Source organism: Mobula hypostoma, chromosome 12 (genome assembly GCF_963921235.1).
Source record: "Mobula hypostoma chromosome 12, sMobHyp1.1, whole genome shotgun sequence".
Lineage (NCBI taxonomy): Eukaryota > Metazoa > Chordata > Chondrichthyes > Myliobatiformes > Myliobatidae > Mobula > Mobula hypostoma.
Window position 1 is genome coordinate 13,648,179 of NC_086108.1, and position 21,833 is coordinate 13,670,011.

The 21,833-nt window shown below is 41.4% G+C and overlaps 1 protein-coding gene across 2 annotated transcripts in view; it reads right to left on the bottom strand.

The window, feature by feature from the left end:
* The window catches only part of cop1 (COP1 E3 ubiquitin ligase), a 159,611-nt gene that overhangs the window by 102,531 nt on the left and 35,247 nt on the right, over positions 1–21,833 (bottom strand). For both annotated transcript variants that reach the window (XM_063063631.1, XM_063063630.1), the window contains exons 3-7: positions 18,955–19,052; positions 10,085–10,149; positions 9,329–9,448; positions 2,949–3,017; positions 1,078–1,137 (exon numbers count right to left, since the gene is read on the bottom strand). In XM_063063631.1, the coding sequence (XP_062919701.1) occupies positions 1,078–1,137; positions 2,949–3,017; positions 9,329–9,448; positions 10,085–10,149; positions 18,955–19,052 (412 nt within the window). The remainder of the gene's footprint in view (positions 1–1,077; positions 1,138–2,948; positions 3,018–9,328; positions 9,449–10,084; positions 10,150–18,954; positions 19,053–21,833) is intronic.

Genomic DNA, 21,833 nt, shown 5'->3' on the forward strand with positions numbered 1-21,833 from the left:
TAACAGATGGGGTACGAGGGGGAGGTGGGGCCTAGCGGAAGTTAGAGAAGTCGATGTTCATGCCATCAGGTTGGAGGCTACCCACATGCCATCAGGTTGGAGGCTACCACCACTAAGCACATCTTTCCCTCCCCTCCTCTCTCTGCATTCCGCAGGGATCGCTCCCTACACAACTCCCTTGTCCATTCGTCCCCCCCATCCCTCCCCACTGATCTCCCTCCTGGCACTTATCCCTGTAAGCGGAACAAGTGCTACACATGCCCTTACACTTCCTCCCTTACCACCATTCAGGGCCCCAAACAGTCCTTCCAGGTGAGGCAACACTTCACCTGTGAGTCGACTGGGGTGATATACTGCGTCCGGTGCTCCCGATGTGGCCTTTTATATATTGGCAAGACCCGATGCAGACTGGGAGACCGCTTTGCTGAACATCTATGCTCTGTCCGCCAGAGAAAGCAGGATCTCCCAGTGGCCACACATTTTAATTCCACATCCCATTCCCATTCTGACATGTCTATCCACGGCCTCCTCTACTGTAAAGATGAAGCCACACTCAGGTTGGAGGAACAACACCTTATATTCTGTCTGGGTAGCCTCCAACCTGATGGCATGAACATCGACTTCTCTAACTTCTGCTAGGCCCCACCTTCCCCTTGTACCCCATCTGTTACTTATTTTTATGCACACATTCTTTCTCTCACTCTCCTTTTTCTCCCTCTGTCCCTCTGAATATACCTCTTGCCTATCCTCTGGGTCCCCCCCCCCCCGTCTTTCTTCCCGGACCTCCTGTCCCATGATCCTCTCGTATCCCCTTTTGCCAACCAACTGTCCAGCTCTTGGCTCCATCCCTCCCCCTCCTGTCTTCTCCTATCATTTTGGATCTCCCCCTCCCCCTCCAACTTTCAAATCCCTTACTCACTCTTCCTTCAGTTAGTCCTGACGAAGGGTCTCGGTCTGAAACGTCGACTGCACCTCTTCCTAGAGATGCTGCCTGGCCTGCTGCATTCACCAGCAACTTTGATGTGTGTTGCATAAACATAAGTGAAATAGTTTTGTGAAGAAAGGGATTTTACAAACCTCCACCCGCTTGATGTCCTCCTCAAGAACATTCAGCTCCTTTTGTAACTGCTCCAGTTGCTGTGAAGGGAAGTTTGAGGCAGTTAACCTTAGAAAGGATACAAATTCTGTCAGAAATCCAATCCAACCCACATCATGTAAAGGATGGGTGACCCTTCCACCTCTGAAACTGTAACTTTCCTATCAAGTACCTGTCCAAATACCTTTAAGTGTTATAATTCTATCTGCCTTCACCATTTCCTCTGGCAGCTCACTCCAGATAACCACTTCTGTATGGAAAACAAATCCCTTAGATCTGCTTTAAAATTTTCCCACTTACATTAAAACTGTCCTCCCTAATTCTCGATATCCCTGCTCTGGCAAAATGATTCTGATCTATCTATCCTATCTCCGTCTCATAATTTAAAAAAAACTCTATAAAGTCACCCCTCAGACTCCTATGTTCCAGTGAGAATAAATAGAACCCATCCCAGTTTATTTAACTACAGCCCTCCAATCCATGAAACATCCTGGTGAACCTCTTCTGCACTCTCCACTGGTACCGCATTCTTCCTTTAGAGTCCCAATTCAGTACTGTGGCTTCATAAATCAAGTATATTAAATGACATCACTACCCTTTCCTATCCAAGTACCTGCTCAAACACCTATTAAACTTTGTTACTTGTATCTGCCTCTACCTGTGTTTCAATTTTCTGGGGGCAATGGATTTGCACTCCAAGTTCCCTGACATTTACTCTATACTCTACAAGAATTTGACTTCTCAAGGTACATTACTTTATCCATTCCATCCGACACCACTCCATATCAAACTCTCCATCTGATCTATGTCCCACTACAACTACTTTATTATCCACAACTCCAATTTTCCTGTAGTCTGCAAACTTATAAATCAGACCACCTGCATACTCAGTCATTTGTATTTCAAACAGATTCTGGCACTGATTCCTGTGGTAAAACACTTATTACAGACTTTGTCAGGAAAATACCCATCCATCACTCCTTTCTGCCTCCCATCACCAAGTATCCTATGGATAGACTCCATCAGGACATCGGGTTTATCCATCCTAATGTGCTTTATTATTTCCAGGTCTACTCCTTCCTGAAGCAGATGTGCTCCACTCTATCAGTATACTCCTTTAAATTTTCAAACTCCACATCCTCCTTGGAAATATCCCTGGCTCGACTGATTACACAACTGGCTGTTCCTTTCTTAGCTGTCCTTTGCTTCTAATATAAAGGTTTTTAGAATTTTTCCTAATCTACTTGCCAAGATCCCTTTTTGCCATCCTAATTTCTTTCAGTTCTTTCCTGCATCCCTTGCAAACCTCGTGATATTTTTAATATAAATTTGTTAATACCAGATATTTGCTTCCTTCTTTTCCTTCAACCCTTCAATATCCTTTGTTAAAACACAGTTCCCAAAACACCTCTGCCTCCTACTCTTACAGGGTTGCTGAATCGGAACTCTCATTTAAATGTCTCTCAAATGAGATGCTATTATCTTCTCTAGTTGCAGCTTAAAATCTACTTTCCAAATGCTCCTTACACTACTGTGTAGGATTGGTGTAAATAGGTGGTTGATGTTCAGTGTTGCATGAATGTATAACCGAACCTCTTCTGCTGTATTAGGATCAGACTGGGACTTGATTTACCATGTGAACCAAAAGAAAACGTGCTGTACTAATTCAGTAATGCTCCTAGTTTCAGATAAGGCATTGAGAAACCATTGGTGTTGGACTTGAATTCCATTTCAAGGGTAAGTGCTGCCCATTGAATATCCAGGTGTCATATACAGCAGTATCTACTGCCTGACTGTATCTGAATATGACTTTCAAATACATCAGTTAATGGTAAATAAAAGCCAAACTAACCTCCTTCTTATTCCTTCTTGCTTCCTGAAGAAATTCCATGAGGATGTGCAGCTGAGCTGCCTGTGACTCCTATGCAAAAAGAAGTGATAAAGATTTTAAAAAATGTAAAACTGAATCAGATTTATTACCACTGACATGTTGTGAAATTAGTTGTTTTGTGGCAACAGTACAGTGCCCTATATAGAATATACTATAAAGCACAATAAGAAAACACCAGTTCATGGGTTCATTGTCCATTTAGAAATCTTTCAGCAGAGGGGAAGAAACTGTTCCTAAAGCGTTCAGGCTCCTGTACTGATGGTAATAATAAGAATGGGTGGTGGAGGGCTTTAATGATGGAGGCACCTATTTTGAAGATGTCCTAGAAGGTGGGAGGCTAGTGTCCATGGCTGGCTAAGTTTAACAACCCTCTGGAGCTTTTTACAATCCTGTGCAGTGGTGCCTCCATACCATTCGGTGATGCAACCAATTAGAATGCCCTCTGCAGTACATCTCTAGAAACGTAGTAGAGTACTTGGTGACATACCAAATCTCCTCAAACTCCTAATAAAATATAGTCACTGGTATGCTTCCCTCAACTTCCCCTTCCACGATCAATTGTACGATGTTGAGTGCAAGGTTGTTTTTATGAAAGCACTCAACCTGATTTATCCCACTTCTGTACGCCTCCTTTTTAACAAATGGGCTTCTGCTGACAATAGTTGTGTTTTGGCTTATTTATAGATGAGATTTGCACCATGCCTAGACAGAGTTATGGGTGTAGAGTTGAGCAGTCGGCTAAGTGCACATCCTTGAGACGTACAGCGTTGGTGGTTAGTGAGATGTTATGTCCGATCCACACTTTCGGTGGTCTCCCAATGAGGAAGTCAAGGATCCAGATGAGAGGTAGGTAGAGGCACAGGATTTGAGGCTTATTGATTAGTACTGAGGGGATGAGGATGGTGAATGCTGAGCTGTAATCAAACAGCAGCTTGACCTAGGTATTCCTGTTGTCTCGGTGGCATTAGGCCAAGTGAAGCGGTAGTGAGATTGCATCCATTGTAGCTTATTGTGATTCCAGGCAAATTTCTGCAGCTCCAGGTCCTTGTTAAGGCGAGAATTAATTGATAGACTAAGGCAAATCAGCTGATATTGTGCATTTCGATTTTCAGAAGGCCTTTAATAAGGTGCCAAACAAGGCTGCTTAACAAGCTACCAGCCCATGGTATTACAGGGAAGATTCTAGCATGGATAAAGCAGTGGCTGATTGTCAGGAGGCAAAGAGTGAGAATAAAGGAGCTTTTTTTGACTAGCTGCTGGTGACTAGTGGTATTCCACAGGGGTCTGTATTGGGACAGATTTTTTTAATGTTATATGTTAATGATTGCACAATGGAATTAATGACTTTGTTGCAAAGTTTGCCGATGATACAAAAATAGGTGGAGGAGCGGGTAGTTTTGAGGAAGTAAAGAGGCTACAGAAGGACTTAAGATTAGAAGAATGAGCAAAGAAATAGCAGATGGAATACAGTGTCAGGAAGTGTATGGTCATGCACTTTGCACCTCAGTTTTTGTATTTTCTCTCCATTTACAAAATAGTCAACCTTTTCTTCAACCAAAGGGACTTAGGAGTCCTTGTGCAGGATTCCCTGGTGAGGAAGGCAAATGTAATGTTAGTATTCTTTTCAATAGGACTAGAATATAAAAGCAAGGATGTAATGTTGACACTTTATAAAGCACTGGTGAGGCCTCTCTTGGAGTACTGTGAGCAGTTTTGGACCCCTTATCTTAGAAAGAATGTGCTGAAACTGGAAATGGTTCAAAGGAGATTCACGAAAATGATACCAGGTTTGAATGGCTTGTCATATGAAGAGCATTTGATTACTCTGGGCATGTATTCACTAGAATTTAGAAGAATGAAAAGTGACCTCATTAAAACCGAGAAGAGAGGGGAGTCCTCTGTTTTGAGAGGGAGATTAGGAGGAATTTCTTTAGCCAGCGAGTGATAACTCAGTGGAATTCTTTGCCACATGCAGCTGTGAAGGCCAAGCTTTTATATTTATTTAAGGTAAAGGTTGATAGATTCTTAATTGGTCAGGGCATGAAGGGATACGAGGAGAAAGCAGGAGATCAGGGATGAGGGGAAAAATGGATCAATGATGAAATAGCAGAGCAGACTCGATGGGCCAAATGGTCTAATTCTGCTCCTATGTCTTATGGTCTTAATTCTAGCTATGATCAAAACTCTCAAAACACTTCATTTCTATAGATGTGTGTGCAAGTGGACAACAGTTGTTGAGGCAGTTTCCCCTGCTCTTCTTGGGCACCTCACTTGCTTCAGGTGAGAACCTGCAGTCGGAGGTTCTCAGCTGAAGCAAATGAAGACATCCTTGAACACTCCAGTCTGTTGGTTGGCACTTTTTCCAGTGTCCTACCAGGTAAACATCAGAGCCTGACACCTTGTGAGGGTTCACCCTCTTGAAAGATGTTCTGATGTCAATCTCAGACAAATATCACAGGGTAGCCGGATGCTGCAGTGATTTGCACAGGTGTAGCTTTATTCTCCCTTTCAAAGCGTGCATAAAAGACATTGCACTCATCTGGAAGTGAAGAATCCACAGCCACTTATGATGTTAGGAAGTAATAGCTTTCAAACCCTGCTAGAGCTGATATCCATCTGATTCCATCTAACTTCACCCGAATTATTTTCCTGCTCTTAATATACCCTCTGTAGTTTGCAAGTGGACTTCTTGTAGAGTTCTGGATCACCAGTCTTGAATTCAACAGATCTAGCCCTCAGCACACTTCAAATTAATGGTTCATCCACAGTTTCTGGTTTGGGTATGTCTGGTACATTCTCAAAGGCACACACTCATCCACACAGGTCTTGATGAAGCCAGATCCAAAGATGAATCCCCAATGATAGTCTAGTCCACCAATTCAAAGCAGTCCTAGGTGCTCATCCACCTTCCTTGACAGATCTTCACTGCCCTTGCCATTAGTGTTGCAGCACTCAGTCTTTACCTGTACACCAGGAATAGAAGTACAGCCAGGTGCTCAGACTTGCGAAAGTACGAATGTGGGATCACATGGCAAGTGTTCTTAATAGCGGTGTAATAGTGGTCGAGTATGTTGGCTCCTCAGGTTCCACAGGTGATACATTCGTAGTAATTGGTTAGAGACTTCTTTAAGCTGCCCTGGTTGATGTCCCCACAATGATCTGGAAACCATCTGGGTGCGCTGTCTCATGACTGCAGATCACAGTGCTCAGCTCCTCCAGTGCCTGCTCAACTTTGACTAAGGGTGGAATGTACACTGCAACCAGGATGGAACCGGAAAACTCCTACCAACAGATAAAACGGACAATACTACACAGGCCAGGTTGGAGGAGCAGGCGTGAGACAAAACTGCCACATCATCACAAATCATCTTGGCCCTGTCAGTACATTGGTTGATGAAGATTGTAATGCAGTACAGACCAATGAAAGGCTTCTTCAATGTTACAGACAGGTATAATCATGGGTAGCTTCTGAAGATTGCACAGGCCTAACCAGTATCATATCCATTTCTCAACACTGTACACAAAACCAATTGTCTGACATCAGTTTTAAATTCCAGATAGACCCCAACATGCATGACCTTTAGAATTCCATAAGCTTGTGTAAAACTGTTAACCAATTTAGCTCTGAACTGCCAGCTCTAACTAATCTATTAGTCTGTGTTTTGGATTTCCTCACATTATAAAGCAATTTCCATGTACCCTATTAAATCTATTTGTCACTGTAAACTGCATGATCTCAGCAATTCCCAGAGTCTTGGCTGAATTTTTAAACTGCTCATCTAAACATCTACTTACAGATTAAGGATATAGTACAGTAGACACAAAGGGCTGGTCCTACACATTGACTCCAACTTTGTCTGAGTTCAAATAGCAATATTACCATAATAAATTTGGCAAAATGACTCATTGGAGTATTTTCAAAATGCTACCTAAATAAGCTAAGGGGATACTACCCCTTATCTCTACTGTACTAATAAATTGTGGTTGCTTTGAGAACTAAAAAACAATATAAAGCCCTGATTAAAGCACAGAGTTGTGCTTTATCCTTGGAAGAACTGGAATTGTCTTGGGTTTATCCCACCATGCACCTGGTCCATAGCATTTAATCCCTGATGCTCACTAACCAGAGACTACTTAAATGTGATGAGCCATTCCTCCTCCACTACCCCAATATTGTTTTTATATATAGGCATCCGTTAGTCTCACGAGACCATGGATTTGCACCTTGGAAAGTTTCCAGGGCGCAGGCCTGGGCAAGGTTGTATGGAAGACCAGCAGTTGCCCGTGCTGCAAGTCTCCCCTCTCCACGCCACTGATGTTGTCCAAGGGAAGGGCATTAGGACCCATACAGCTTGGCACCAGTGTCGTTGCAGAGCAATGTGTTTGGTTAAGTGCCTTGCTCAAGAACACACACGTTGCCTCAGCCAAGGCTTGAACTAGCGACCTTCAAATCACTAGACGAACGCCTTAACCACTTGGCCACGTGCCAACATAATACTTACAGCATGAAGTGCGCTCTAAAACCCTATCGTTCATTAAGTAAAATTTTCCTCAACTGCACTCTACCAATTTTATTTTAGATTGATTATATTGATTCACATTTCTCCACACTGAATTCCATCTTCAACTATTGTGCTCAGCCAATCACAGATAGCTTCCTGTCATCTACATATTCTTCACTCTCAATGACACTACCAATTAAATTATCAGCAGCATAGTGCTTAAATGTAGCTCTTCCACGTTAATCAAAATTATTCAAGTGTACCATGACAAAAATCTGTAAAAAAAATTTATTGAACACTTTGAAATCCACAAAGATGAAAGGCAACACTCTACAATGCCTCAAAAAAATCAATCAACCCTTCCAACCTCTCCACAAAGTCTATTTTCATCTCTATGGCTCTAATCTACTCTCTTCACTTATTCTTCATTAAAACTTCATTAAAAAGGCTTCTCCTTGAAATTGCCTGCCAAATTATTTTTATGTAAGTGCTTTGACTTCCATATACATTTTTCCCTAAATTTCATCTCTGCATCTTTCACAAATCCTCAAGGTATTCCAAAATGTTCAACTCTTGTAACCTTCATACACTTCCTTTGTATGTTTCCTTTTGTCCTGCATGGTCCTTGAGCTCCCAATGGGACCTAGAATTAAGAGCTCCTTTTGCTTAGAGTATATATTTTTTAAACAACTGAATGACTTACATTCAAATTTCTGGTCCACCTTTGTCGAATCATACATCAGCCTAGTAAAACTGTCCTAGTCCCAGTTTAGAACATTTTCTCTTAATTTAACTTGTTTTTTTTTTGCCAATCACAATACACAATCTATGAGCATTGATCACTGTCCAATATCTTCCCTCAGGGTCATTTTTCATTTGCCCAGGTTCAGTCCATAGCCTCCTAGTAACACCACCTCTCCTATTAGGCTTCTAGCATCTTACTCAGACCAAAATATCCTCATAAAAGTAAAAACCCATGAGATTTTTTTTTAAACTTTCATAAATGGCCAGTTAACATCAAGGTGAACTGAAGCTTCAATTATCAATACATGCAATTTTGTACTTTAGAAATAGAAATGTTTTAAACCTCTATCACAGTTTTGGAATGTATAGTAAAATCGACTGTCCCTTTATTCCTTTTTCCCGTAAATCAATCTCCTTGGTAAGTATTGACCAAATTAATAGTATGTTGAAAGTCAGGTTATGGATTAGATTGGAATTACAAAGTGAAAAATTGAGGTTTTCCATGCATGTAATTACTTAACCTAATGTCAAAGCATTATCAGAAAAGTATTCACTTAAGGAGGAAACTAGAATTTAATGTTAACAAATGCTACAATATGAGCTCCTGCCAGTAACTGCCTATAGGGTAGATCTCAATTGGATTATCTCAATATTTAACTTATGTATTGAGATACAGCATGGAATTGGCTATTCCAGCCCTTCAAGCCACACCATGCAGCAATCCCCCGATTTTATCCTAGCCTAATCACGGGACAATTTACAATGAGCAATTAACCTACCAACCGGTAAGTTTTTAGACTGTCGGAAGAAACCAGGGCACCCAGAGGAAACCCACTTGGTCTTGGGGAGGACGCACAAACTCCTTACAGGCAACAGTGGGAATTAAACCCCAGTCACCTGGACTGTAAAGTGTTGAGCTAACCACTACATTACCATATCACCCTGTGTTTTAATGTTTTATATCCACCTTTCTCAATGCATGCTTAACCTTGCAACTCTTCTCTGATCCAACTTTATACTCCCCCACCCGTCTGGCCAACATTACTGACCAACCACTTAGCCCCAGTATTTTCCAACAGAATGCAGAACACTCACAGCTTCCAGCTGCTGTTTCTTCTGCATAATAAGCTCCAGCATGAGGTTAACATTGGCAAGATCCAAACTGTCCTGGTCTGCAATTAAAACATCTTGTATTGCCTGCCATCTGTGACCATTCTAGAAAAGAAAGCAGGTAACATAAAAATACATCAACATTGAGTATCCAGCCAAAAGGAAAAAAAAAACTATATCCAGCAGCATCAAAACCAACCGTTAGTCATCCCATTCCTGTCTTGCCTCAACATATGCTCACCATTACTGCACCCCAGTTCATTGTTTCCTAATTCCCACTTTTCCCCACCCCCGTTTCAGGCCCCCTTCATCATAATTCCATTATCAATTCCTCAAAGCCAACTCATGCTAACATTCCCCTGCTATACATTCCATCTCATCCAATATATAATATTGTTGCAAAGTATCCTCCTGGTGCATGCCATTATCATCTAGAAATACCTCAGCTACTCAAATACATCTTCCTAGCTTGAAACAATGGTGAACAGCAACAGCAATATAAGTAAGGACATTACTTATTACCAAGTGGACTGAGTGACGAATTTTCTGTAATTATTCCATTCTGATTTCAATTTATATTGACATCCTTCAATCAATTCTGCCATATGACTGTCTGTACCCATCTACCCATCATTAACAGTTAATAATGTACCTTAGTAATCATTAAATGAGCTCCACTAGACAGTCTGCAGTACACTCAGGACCGCTCAGGTATATATGGTAATATTCATCAGTACTTACTGGGTGTTCCAGTTTTATTCGCTTATCTTCAAACCTTTGCTTCTGTTTCAGGATTAGTTCATTAACTATAAGTGAAGAGAAAATTTAGCCAAGTAGCAATCAAACATTATTAACAAAAAAATAATTGTTCTAACTTCAATATAGAATTTTCCAGCAGGACAATGTGATTAAGCAGACCAGCTTAAAAGTACTTTATTGCTTTCAGCAATGCTGCACACTCCCTATGAGGACATAGGAATCATGTGCTTTTGCCCACAAATCCATCAGGACAGAAAGCATCTGTTCTTATTACTTCACCTTTCCTGTCTATCATGTTACAATCAGAACAAGAGTAGCCTATTTACAATGGGGCTAGAAAGTTTGTGAACACTATAGAATTTTCTGTTTCTGTATAAATATGACCTGAAATGTGATTAGATCTTCACGCATCCTAAAACTAAATAAACAGAACCCAATTAAATGAATAACAAAACCTTATCCTTGTTTGTTTATTGAGAAAAATGATAGAATATTACATGTGTTTGTTGGAAAAAAGTATGTGAACTTTTGCTTTCAGTAACAGGTGTGACCCCCTTGTACAGCAATAATTTCAACCAAACGTTTCCAGTAACTGTTGATCAGTCCTGCACATCAGCTTGGAGGAATTTTAGGTCCTGCCTCCATACAAAACAGCTTCAATTCTGGGATGTTGGTGGGTTTCCCTGCATGAACTGCTTGCTTCAGGTCTTTCCACAACATTTCTACAGGATTAGGACAAGGACTTTGACTCTGCCATTTCAAAACATGAATTTTCTTCTTTTTAAACCATTCTGTTCTTGATTTACTCTCGTCTTTTGGGTTATTGTGTTATTAAATTATCCAACTTCTATTAAGCTTCAGGTTATGGACTGCTCCCCTGACATTCTCCTGCAAAACGTGTTGATACCATTTTGAATTCATTATTCCATCAACGATTGCAAGCTGTTCAGGCCCTGGGGCAGCAAAGCAGCCCCAAATCACCATGCTTCACAGTTGGGATGAGATTTTGGTGTTGGTGTGCAGCCCCCTTTTCCCTCCAAACATAGCAATGTGCAGTTCTGACATGAAGTTCAACTTGTGTCTCATCTGTCCACAGAATATTGTCCCAGAAACGTTGTAGAACATCCAGGTGAACTTTAACAAAGATGAATCGTACAGCAATGTTTTTTTTTGGAGGGAAGTGGTTTCCTCCACAGTGTCCTTCATGAATACCATTCTTGTTGTGTTTTTCTTATAGTGGACATCTGAACAGACCTGAAAATTCTGGAGATTTCTGCAGGTCTTTTGCTGTTACCTTTGAGTTCTTTTTCACTCCCTTCAGTACTGCACTGTGCTCTTGGTGTGATCTTTGCAGGATCTCCACTCCTAGGGAGAGTAGCAACAGTACCCTCCATTTGTAGACAATTTCTCTTACTGTGGACTGATGAACATTCAGGTCTTTAGAAATGCTTTTTCTAACCTTTTCCAACTTCTTGCACTTCCTGGCCTTCTCCCCGTAGCCTTTGATGCCATGTCAATCAAAACCCTATCAAGCTCTGCCTTAAAAGCAGCCAGCTTGCCCTCCACAGCTGCCTGCGGTAATAAATTCCACAAATTCTCCACCCTCTGGCTAACGAAACTCTGTTTTAAATAAACGCCCCTTTATCCTGAGGCTGTGCCCTCTTGCCCTAGACTCCCACACTATGGGAAACATCCTTTCCACATCTTCTCTGTATAGGCCCATCAACATTCGAAAGGTTTCAATGAGAATCCGCCCTCACCCTTCCAAATTACAAAGAGTACAGACCCAGACCTATTAAACATTCCTCATATGATAACCCTTTCCTTCCCGGAAAATCCCTGTGAACCTCTTCTGAGCCCTCTTCAATGCCAGCACATCTTTTCTTAGATGAGGAGCCCAAAACTAGTCATAATACTCGAATTGAGGCCTCACCAGAGCCTCAGCATCACATCCCTGCTCCTGTATTCTTGGCCTCTTGCAACGAATGCTAACAGTGCATTTGGCTTCCTCACCACTGACTCAACCTGCATGTTAACCTTAAGGGTGTTCTGCACAAGGACCCCAAGATTTTTGGATTTTCTCCCCGTTTAGAAAACGGTCAGCACATTTATTTCTTCTACCAAACTGTATGACCATGCATTTTTCAACATTGTATTTCATTTGCCACTTTCTTGCCCATTCTTCTAACCTGTCTAAATCCTTCTGCAGCCTACCTGTTTCCTCAACACTACCTGCCCCTCCAATCTTCATATCATCCGCAAACTTGGCAACAGAGCCATCTATTCCCTCAACCAAATCATTGACATACAGCATAAAAAGCGGCCCCAACACCGGCCCATGCAGAACACCACTAGTCACTGACAGCCAACCAGAACAGGGTCCTTTTATTCCCACTCACTACCTTCTACCAATCAGCCAATGCTCTAACCACACCAGTAAGTTTCCTGTAATGCCACGGGCTCTTAACGTGGTAAGCAGCCTCATGTGTGGCACGTTGTCAAAGGACTTCTGAAAATCCAAAAATACAACATCCACTGCATCCCCTTTATCTATCCTACGTGTAATCTCCTCAAAGAATTCCAACAGGTTCGTCAGGTGAGAATTTCTCTCAAGTTGAACCTGCTGACTTTGCCCCATCTTGTCCTGTGTCACCAAGTACTCCATAACCTCATTCCTAACAACTGACACTTACATCTTCCCAACCACTGAGGTCAGGCTAACTGGTCTATAATTTCCTATCCGCTGCCTTCCTCCTTTCTTAAAAGGGTGGAGTGACATTTCCAATTTTCCAGTCATTTGGCACCATGCCAGAGTCCAATAATTATTGAAAGATCATTACTAATGCCTCCAAAATCTCAACTGCTACCTCAGAACCCTAAGATGCAGTTCATCTGGTCCGAGTGACTTATGTACCCTTAGGTCTTCCAGCTTTTTGAGCACCTTCTGCTTTGTAATAACTGCACTCACTTTTCTTCCTTCACATCCTTGAACACCTGGAACAGTGCTGGTGTCTTCCACAATGAAGACTCGTTTAGTTCATCTGCCATCTCATTGTCCCACATTATTATTTCTCCGGCCTCATTTTCTAGCAGTCCTATATCCACTCTTGTCTCTTTACATCTTGAAAAAGCTTTTACTATCCACTTTGATATTGTTTGCTAGCTTGCTTTCATATTTCACCTTTTCCCTCCTAATGATTCTTTTAGTTACTCTCTGTAGGGTTTTAAAACCTTTCCAGTACTCAGTCTTCCCACTATTTTTTGCTGTGTTGTTTTTACATTAACTTTGACTTCCCTTGTCAGCCACGGTACTACAGGTGTTCCCCGCTTTCCAAACATTCTCTTTATGACATTCCGCTTTTACGAAAGACCTGTTCTTACCTGTTAGTACCTGTTTTTATGAAAAAAGATGCTTGCTTTAAACTTGTGTTTACCCCAAGAAAGACTACCATGACCATGAAGCCTTGCGCGGGCAGGTGTGTGTGCATGCGTGACGTGCGAATGCATCTATGTATGCCTGCGTGGCGTGCGTGTACGTGTGAATGCGTGACGTGCACATGCGAGTACATGCCGATTTTTTTCCAACAAATTGATTTTGGCTCAAACTTCCTGATTCTGTTAAGTGAAACTACACTTTATTTCTACTTTATATAGGCTGTGTATATATCATATCATTCCTGCTTTTACTATATGTTAGTGTTATTCTAGGTTTTATGTGCTATTTGGTATGATTTGGTAGGTTAGTTTTTGGGTCTGGGAATGCTCAAAAATTTTTCCCATATAAATTAATGCTAATTGCTTCTTCGCTTTACGCCATTTCGGCTTACAAACGATTTCAAAGGAACGTTCTACATTCGGATAACGGGGGGGAAACCTGTATTTTGCCATTTGAGTATTTCTTTTTTTTTGGACTACATCTATCCTGCACCTTCCTTATTTTTCTCAGAAACTCACACCATTGCTGCACTGCAGTCATCCCTGCCAGCATCTCCTTCCATATTTACTTTAGCCAACTCCTCTCTAATACCATTGTAATTTCCTTTACTCCTCTGAAATACTGCTATGTCAGATTTTACTTTCTCCCCATCAAATTTCAAGTTGCACTCAATCATATTGTGATCACTGCCACCTAAAGGTTCTTCTACCTTAAGCTTACTGATCACCTCTGGTCCATTACATATCACACAATCCAGTATAGCTGATCCCCTAGTAGACTCAACTCAACAATGCTAGATAAAACAAACTCACTCTCTCGAGATCCATTACCAACCTCATTTTCCTAATCAACCTATATGGTGAAATCTCCAATGACTATAATAACATTGCCCTTTAGACACACCTTTTCTATTTCCCATTGCAATTTGTGGTCCACATCCCAGCTATTGTTGGGAGGCCTGCTTATAACAGCATCAGGGTCCTTTTACTCTTGCAGTTTCTTAACTCAACCCACAAGAATTCAACATTTTCTGATCTTATGACACATCTTTCTATTGATTTGATGCCATTCACTACCAGCAGAGCCACGCCACCACCCTCCACCTACCTTCCTATCCCTCTGATACAACATGTAACCTTGGACATTCACCTCCCAACTACAACCATCTTTCAGCCATGATTCAGTGATAGCCACAACATCATATCTGACAATCCGTAAAAGTGCAACAAGATCATCCACCTTATTTCTTATACACCATGCACTGAGATATAACACTTCGAGTACTGTATTTGCTAGCCTTTTTGATTCTGCATTCCCAATGCACTGATACTCACCCTGCTGGCTGCAATTTTGTTCCATTATCTGCCTGCACTTCCTGAAAGTCTGACTGCATGGTAGCTTTGCTTTTTTACCATCACCCATCTTATCCTGAACCCCTTTACTTCAGTTCCCACATCTCTGCCAAATTAGTTTAAACCCTCCCCAACAGCTCTGACAAATCTGTCCACGAGAATATTGGTCCCCCTTGGGTTCACGTACAACCCGTCACTTTTGAACAGGTCATGCTTCCCCAGAAGAGATCCCAATAATCTGAAAACCTGAAGCCCTGCCAAACATTAATCTGCCAAATCACTCTGGGATCTCTACCTTCACTGGCACATGGCATAAGCGGCAATCCAGAAATTACTACCCTGGAGGTCCTGCTTCTCAGCTTTCTACCTAGCTCTCTAAATTTTCTTTTCAGGACCTCTTTGCTTTTACTGCCTATGTCATTGGTACCAATATGTATGAAGACATCTGTCTGCTTTCCCTCCCCCTCCAAAATGCTGTGGACGCAATCTGAGATGTCCCTTACCCTAACAACTGGGAGACAACATACCATCCGAGTGTCCCGTTCACGTCTACAGAATCTCCTGTCTGGTCCCCTGACTCTCAAGTCCCCTACCGCTATTGCTCTCCTCTTCTCCCTCTTTCCTTCTTCACTCTTTTGCACAGTGCCAGTAACCCGGTCCCCATGACATTCCCCTGAAAGGTCAGTACAGAATCTAAAACTGTATACTTATTATTGACAGAAATAACAACAGGTGTGCTCTGCGCTAACTGCCTATTCACATTTCCATTTCTCCTGACATTTATCCAGCTATTCGCCTCCTGCAACTTAGGGATGTCTACTTCCCTGTAACTCTGATCCACTATCTCCACATACTCCCATACAAGCCAAAGGACATCCAGTTGCTGCTCCAGCTCCCTAATACATTTTTCAAGGAGCTGCGGCTGGATGCACTTCATGCAGATGTAATTCCCTGGATACTCTGGGTCTCCAACATCCAACACGTAGAACACACAATAGTCAAATACTACACTAGGTATTGTAAGAAAGGAAAAAAAAGGGGAACCTTAACAGAAACTTACTCAGACCCAACGCCTCTTTCGAGCTGAAGCCTCCTTTGAGCCGAAGCCTGACACTCCTATTCTTACCACTGGCCTACTCCCAACAATGGCCACCCCACTTGTCCATTCTGTATTTTTAAAGTGTCACGAACCTGCGAGGAACTTTGTTGCTGTGTCCTGCTCCTGCCGCTGATTGGGCCATCAGAATATTAGGTTGAATATTCATCTATTTGGCATGGTCATTTGGGTTGGAAGGGCCTGTATGACTAATCTAATGCCAGTAACTGGAAGAAGCATTAGGGGAGAGATGAGGTAAGATTTTTAGGAAGAGCTGGGGAACGGAATACACTTTTCAAATGGGTGGTGGAAGGAACACCCATGTTTAAAATAGCATCTGTCCATCACCCATATATCTATACATTTTGTTTCTCCTTTACTATCTCTCCCCATCCTCTGTTTGGTTCTATCATCCCTCCTTATCTGTTTCCATCCATCATCTACTAGCTTGTCTCTAACCTTCCCCTCCCTTTCTCTACCAAGTTCTATCTGTTAAATCTCACCACCCACCGCCCCCCACCATCACCACGTTGTTTCCACCAGCCTCTGCCACACCCCTCCTTCTCACTTCTTTATACCAGCTATCCTCCCTTTACACACATTCCTGATGCAGGATCTTGACCCGAAACATCGACCATCTCTTTGCCTCCACAAGGTGCTGCCAGACCCTGAGCTCTTCCTGCAGTTTAATCTCCAGTACTTGTGTACTTGAAGAGCCACGATCCAACGCTGGAAGGCGGAACCAGGCTGGACAACTCTTGTTCAATTGGTCAATGCACAAAGGGTTAAATGATCTTGATTAGATATTTTAAATGACTATGAAATGTACATCATGAATTGGATAGACTCAATCTCCCTCTAGTGTCCAGTGAAACAACGTGGCAATATTTCTGACTGAAGATCACCAATAGCTCAGTATAACATTGGCCACCTACCTCGTCCTCCCTCCAAAACTCAAAATGCAATTCAGTACAAATTTATTTATCAAAGACTAGCAAGAACATAGATCTCACTAGCACAATAAGTGGTTAAAGCAAATGATATGGGTATGTCTAATGAAAGGCTAGTGAATCAGTAAAACAAGAGGTATATAGAGATTTAGAGAAACATGGATAGAGTCAGGCGGACTGACTAGGCCATGCCACTTTATTGTAATCACATACATTTTCTTAACTCTTCTAGTCACACTGATTCAGAGAATAAATTATTATACTGGTACAAACTCACATTTGTCAGATTTATGCCATTCATTTCAAGTGCCATTGTGCCATGCTTTCTATCAATTAATTACCTAATCAAATTGATGAAAAATCCTTGCACCCAACTGAAATTGGCCATGCCTTCCTAAGTTACACTATGCCTGTATTTTTCCCTGTATGCACTGCCTGGACAACTACCTTGCTGTCTTGAGGCAAATTAGGGTGGATAAATCCACAGGGCCTGACGTGTTCCCTCATACCTTGTGGAAGGGTATTGCAGAAATTGCAGGGACCCTAGCAAAGGTATTTAAAACATCTGTAACCACAGGTGAGGTGTGGAGGACTGGAGGATAGCGAATGTTGTTCCGTTGTTTCACAAAGGGCAAAAACAGAATAAGCTGGAAAATAATTGGCCAGTGAGCATGACATTAGTAGTGGGCAAGTTATTGAAAGGTATTCTAAGGGACTAGATATACAAGTCTTTGTTTAGGCAGGTGCTGATTAGGGATAGTCAACATGGCTTTGAGTGGTAGGTCGTATCTAACCAATTCCAAGAGTTTTCCCAAGGAGTCTACAGGAAAGTTGAAGAAAAGGCAGTGAATGTTGTCTACACGAACTTTAGCAAGGCTTTTAACAAGAGCCCATATGGGTGGTTGTATAAGAAAGTTCAGTAACCTGGTATTCAGGATGAGGTAGTAAATTCAATTCTACCTTGGCTTCGCAGAAACCACCATAGAGTGATACTATATAGCTGTCTCTCCGACTGGGGGCCTGTGACTAATGGTGTGCCGCAGGGATCAGTGCTGGGTCTGTTGCTGTTTGTCATCTACATCAACAATCTAGATTATAATGTGATCAGCAAATTTGCGGGGCCTAGTGGACAGCTCGAAAGACTATCAAAGTTTGCAGCAGGAGCTGGACCAGCTGGAAAAATGACAGATAAAATTTAATGCAGACAAGTGTGAGGTGTTGTACTTCAGGAGGATTAACTAGGGTAGGACTTGCACAATGAAAAGTAGGGCACTGTGGAACGCAGTAGAACAAAGGCATCTGGGAATACAGATCCGTAATTTCTTGAAAGTGGCATTACAGGTAGATAGGGTCATAAAGAGCTTTTACCACATTGGTCTTCATAAATCAAAGTATTCAGTACAGGAGTTGAGCTATTATGTTAAAGTTGTACAAGATGTAGGTGAAGCCTAATTTGAGTATTGTGTTCAGGTCACTTATTTACAGGATTGGTATCAAGAAGATTGAAAGGGTACAAAAAAATTCAAAGGATGTTGCCAAGACCTGAGGACCTGAGTCATAGGGAAAGATTGAATAGATCATGACTTTATTCCCTGGAGCACAGGAGAATGAGGGGAGATTTGATAGAAGTGTACAAAATTATGAGGGTATAGACAGAGTAAATGAAAGCAGGCTTTTTCCAGAGGTTGGGTGAGACTAGAACTAGAAGTTACCGGTTAAGGGTGAAAGGTGACATGCTTAAGGGGAACCTCTTCACTCAGAAGGTAGCGAGTGTGAAATGAGCTGCCAGCAGAAGTGGTGGATGCAGGTTTGATTTCAACATTTAAATTTGGATAACTACATGGATGGGAGGGGTACAGACTGATGAGACAAGGCAGAGTGATAGTTCAACATAGACAAGATGAGCCAAAGGGCCTGATTCTGCACTGTAGTGCTCTATAACTACTACACATAGGTTACTTTATTGATCAGCTTTACTGATACTATTCAACCATCTGAACTTGGAAACAGACACTTACCTAGAAAGTTGGGATACAGCTGATCAACATTATCAATCACATAATTGCACTTCGGGCACCGGTTACTGACCTCAAGGCTCTGCCGAATACATTTGTAGCTGTAGAAAGAGCAGGTGACAAGTTAGAATAATCATCTTCAACCCAAATGAGTCTACTGTGTATTTCATTTCACCTATTTATTATTAAACTTACTCAAGGGCTCAACTTTGTTCAATAATTAAACACACCAATTTGGATCTGACAACTGCTCCAAACAGAACATGGATAGCCTAACTAGAGAAGGTACTGGACTCAGTTGTAAACACTGTCACTGGGTAGGTGGTTGAAATGTCACAGGGAGAGTGAACATACCTCCTGTGAAATTTAGGGCTCAGGAAAAACAGAAGGCTGCAGATGCTGGAAACCAAGAACACAAAAAGAGTGTGGAAAGAACTCAAGTCAGGTGGCACCTTACGGCGAAAAAATGAACAGTGGACATTTCAGGCTAACAGCTTTCTTCCAAGATTTCAAGTGAGATAAGAATGGCCTGCAAGCCAAGGTCCCAAATGAGATAGAAGGTCAATATCAATACTGTAAGGCAAAACCTGACAAATGTACACTGGGCCAGATATTTGCAGCTCAATATGCAATTGGACAAGCAACATCATTTTTAACTGAAATAATGAGAGCTCAAGGAAAAATGTGTTCTGTGAAGGGTAAAAGATATGGACAGCAATTCAAGGAACTCTGGATTTAGGTTCTGTACAAGAGAAAAATGGAAACCTGTGGTAGGCCAGAGAACTGAAAACAGGAAGGTTGCTGATTAGTACAAAGAGCATAGGGAGTACTTAAAGAGGAATTAAGACAGTAAAGAGAAACATTAATGTTGTCTGCTAGTGATATTTAAAGAGAAGATGAAGCATATAATAAATAAAGGGAATCACGAAAAGGGCCCATTGAGTGACTGTAATTTATGTGTGGAATCAGAATATACGATGGATCTTAAATGAACATTTCTCATCTTTATTCACTAAAGAACATTGTACATAGCCAGGGAAGGGAAATACAACAAATTATTACAAAGGAATTAGATAAAGTTGAACAAATCCCAAAGTCAATGAAATGAAACCTAGTCTACGGGAGTCAAGGGAGGAGACAAAGGTAAGGTCGCAGAAGATTGGACAGCAAATGTAGTCACTCTCTTCAAAAAAAAAAGGGCAGCTGGGATAAGCCAAGTAATTATAAAATAGTTTCAAATATTAGCATTTGGAATGGACAAGTCAGAGCCCAGACCTTAACCCAATTGAAATGCTGCAGCATGACCTGAAGAGGGCTGTTCATGCAAGGTACCCCAGAAATATTGATGAACTGAAACAGTTTTGTATGTAGGAATGGTCTAAAATTCCTCCTTCCCATTGTGCAAGTCAGATCAGCAGATACAGGAAATGTTTGGTGGAGGTTACTGGTGCGAAAGGAGGTTCTACCAGTTATTAAATACAAGGGTTCATATACATTTTCCAGCCTTGGCTGTGAATGATTAATGGGTTCAATAAAGACATGAAAAGTACAGTATGTTATTAGTTTAGGCAGATTGTGTTTTTCTATTTTGTGACTTAAATGCAGATCAGTCCACATTTTATGAGTAATTAATGTAGTAAATCAGGTAAGTGCAAAGGGTTCACGAATTTTTTCTGACAAATGTACCTTGGTGAAGCAAAGACAAAAAAAAAAGGTAAAGACAACAAATGGGATTCTTGCCTTCATTAGCCAGGGAAAAGAACACAAGAGCAGTGTGGTTATGGCACAATGTTATAAAACATTAATGAGGCCACAAGTGGAATACAGATGGCCACAGCTGCAGTAAGCACACTTTAGGAAGGCTGTTATTGCATTAAGGATGCAAAAGAGATTCATTAAGATGTTGCTTTGGCTGGAGAATATCTGAAACAAAGAAAGTCTGGACTTTCTTTAAGCAGAGATATCTGATAAACATATACTGGTGCAGTGTGACTACAATATGGAATTTCTGCAAAATACAGTGGTTAAATCCCTTCCAAATCATCCTGACTTAACCATCTCCAGATTATTTGGATAACATGGTTATAAAATAGTTAGCAATTCTGCCTCTGGTAGGTTTTCAGGGACTCAAGATTGATCCTGACCTCAGGTATTATCTGGAATTGTCAAGAGAGAACAGATTAATTTAGATCACTTTGTAGAGATTGGTTTTCACTTTGACACGAATGAATCTTTTTCTCTTGATCAGTGTTAAAAAACACAAATTAAATCCACTATGATTCCAATGTTGTAAAACAATAAAACATTTCCAAGGCAGGGGTGAATACTTTTTATAGGCAATGTAATTTGTAATTACAGCCACCTCAAGGATTATTGAAGGGTAATAACAGCAAATCTGAAGGTGAAAGAAATACAATACACAGGTGAAGACTATTAATGCAAGAAAAGGGAAACCTTGACAATTTTTCTGAATTGGTCCGAGTTGGAAAGTTCTCTTATAGGTAGAGGTATGACAAAAGATTAGGGAGAAACTAGGAACCGTAGACAATAAACAGGAAATTTCTGGCTTCCAGTAAGATGGCAACATGCTCAGACGCATCAGCTGCTCTGGGTTCAAAGGTGTAACTGTTTGTTCTTTATGTCCTCTTTTTTTTAAACAATTGCAAGATACTGCTGATTATCAAGAACACCAAGCACAGCAGGTCTAACCCACCAGCAAGTTGCTCTATAGCAGTGGAGCTGGACTTGTTGCGCATCGAGTTGCAGCTTGCTTCAGCCACCATGGAAGAAGGGCTCAGAGTCAGTGCGTGGAGGCAGTGGAAATGATTGATTTGGACATTTTAATTGTGATCACAAGACTCTTTTGGACACTGGTAATATAG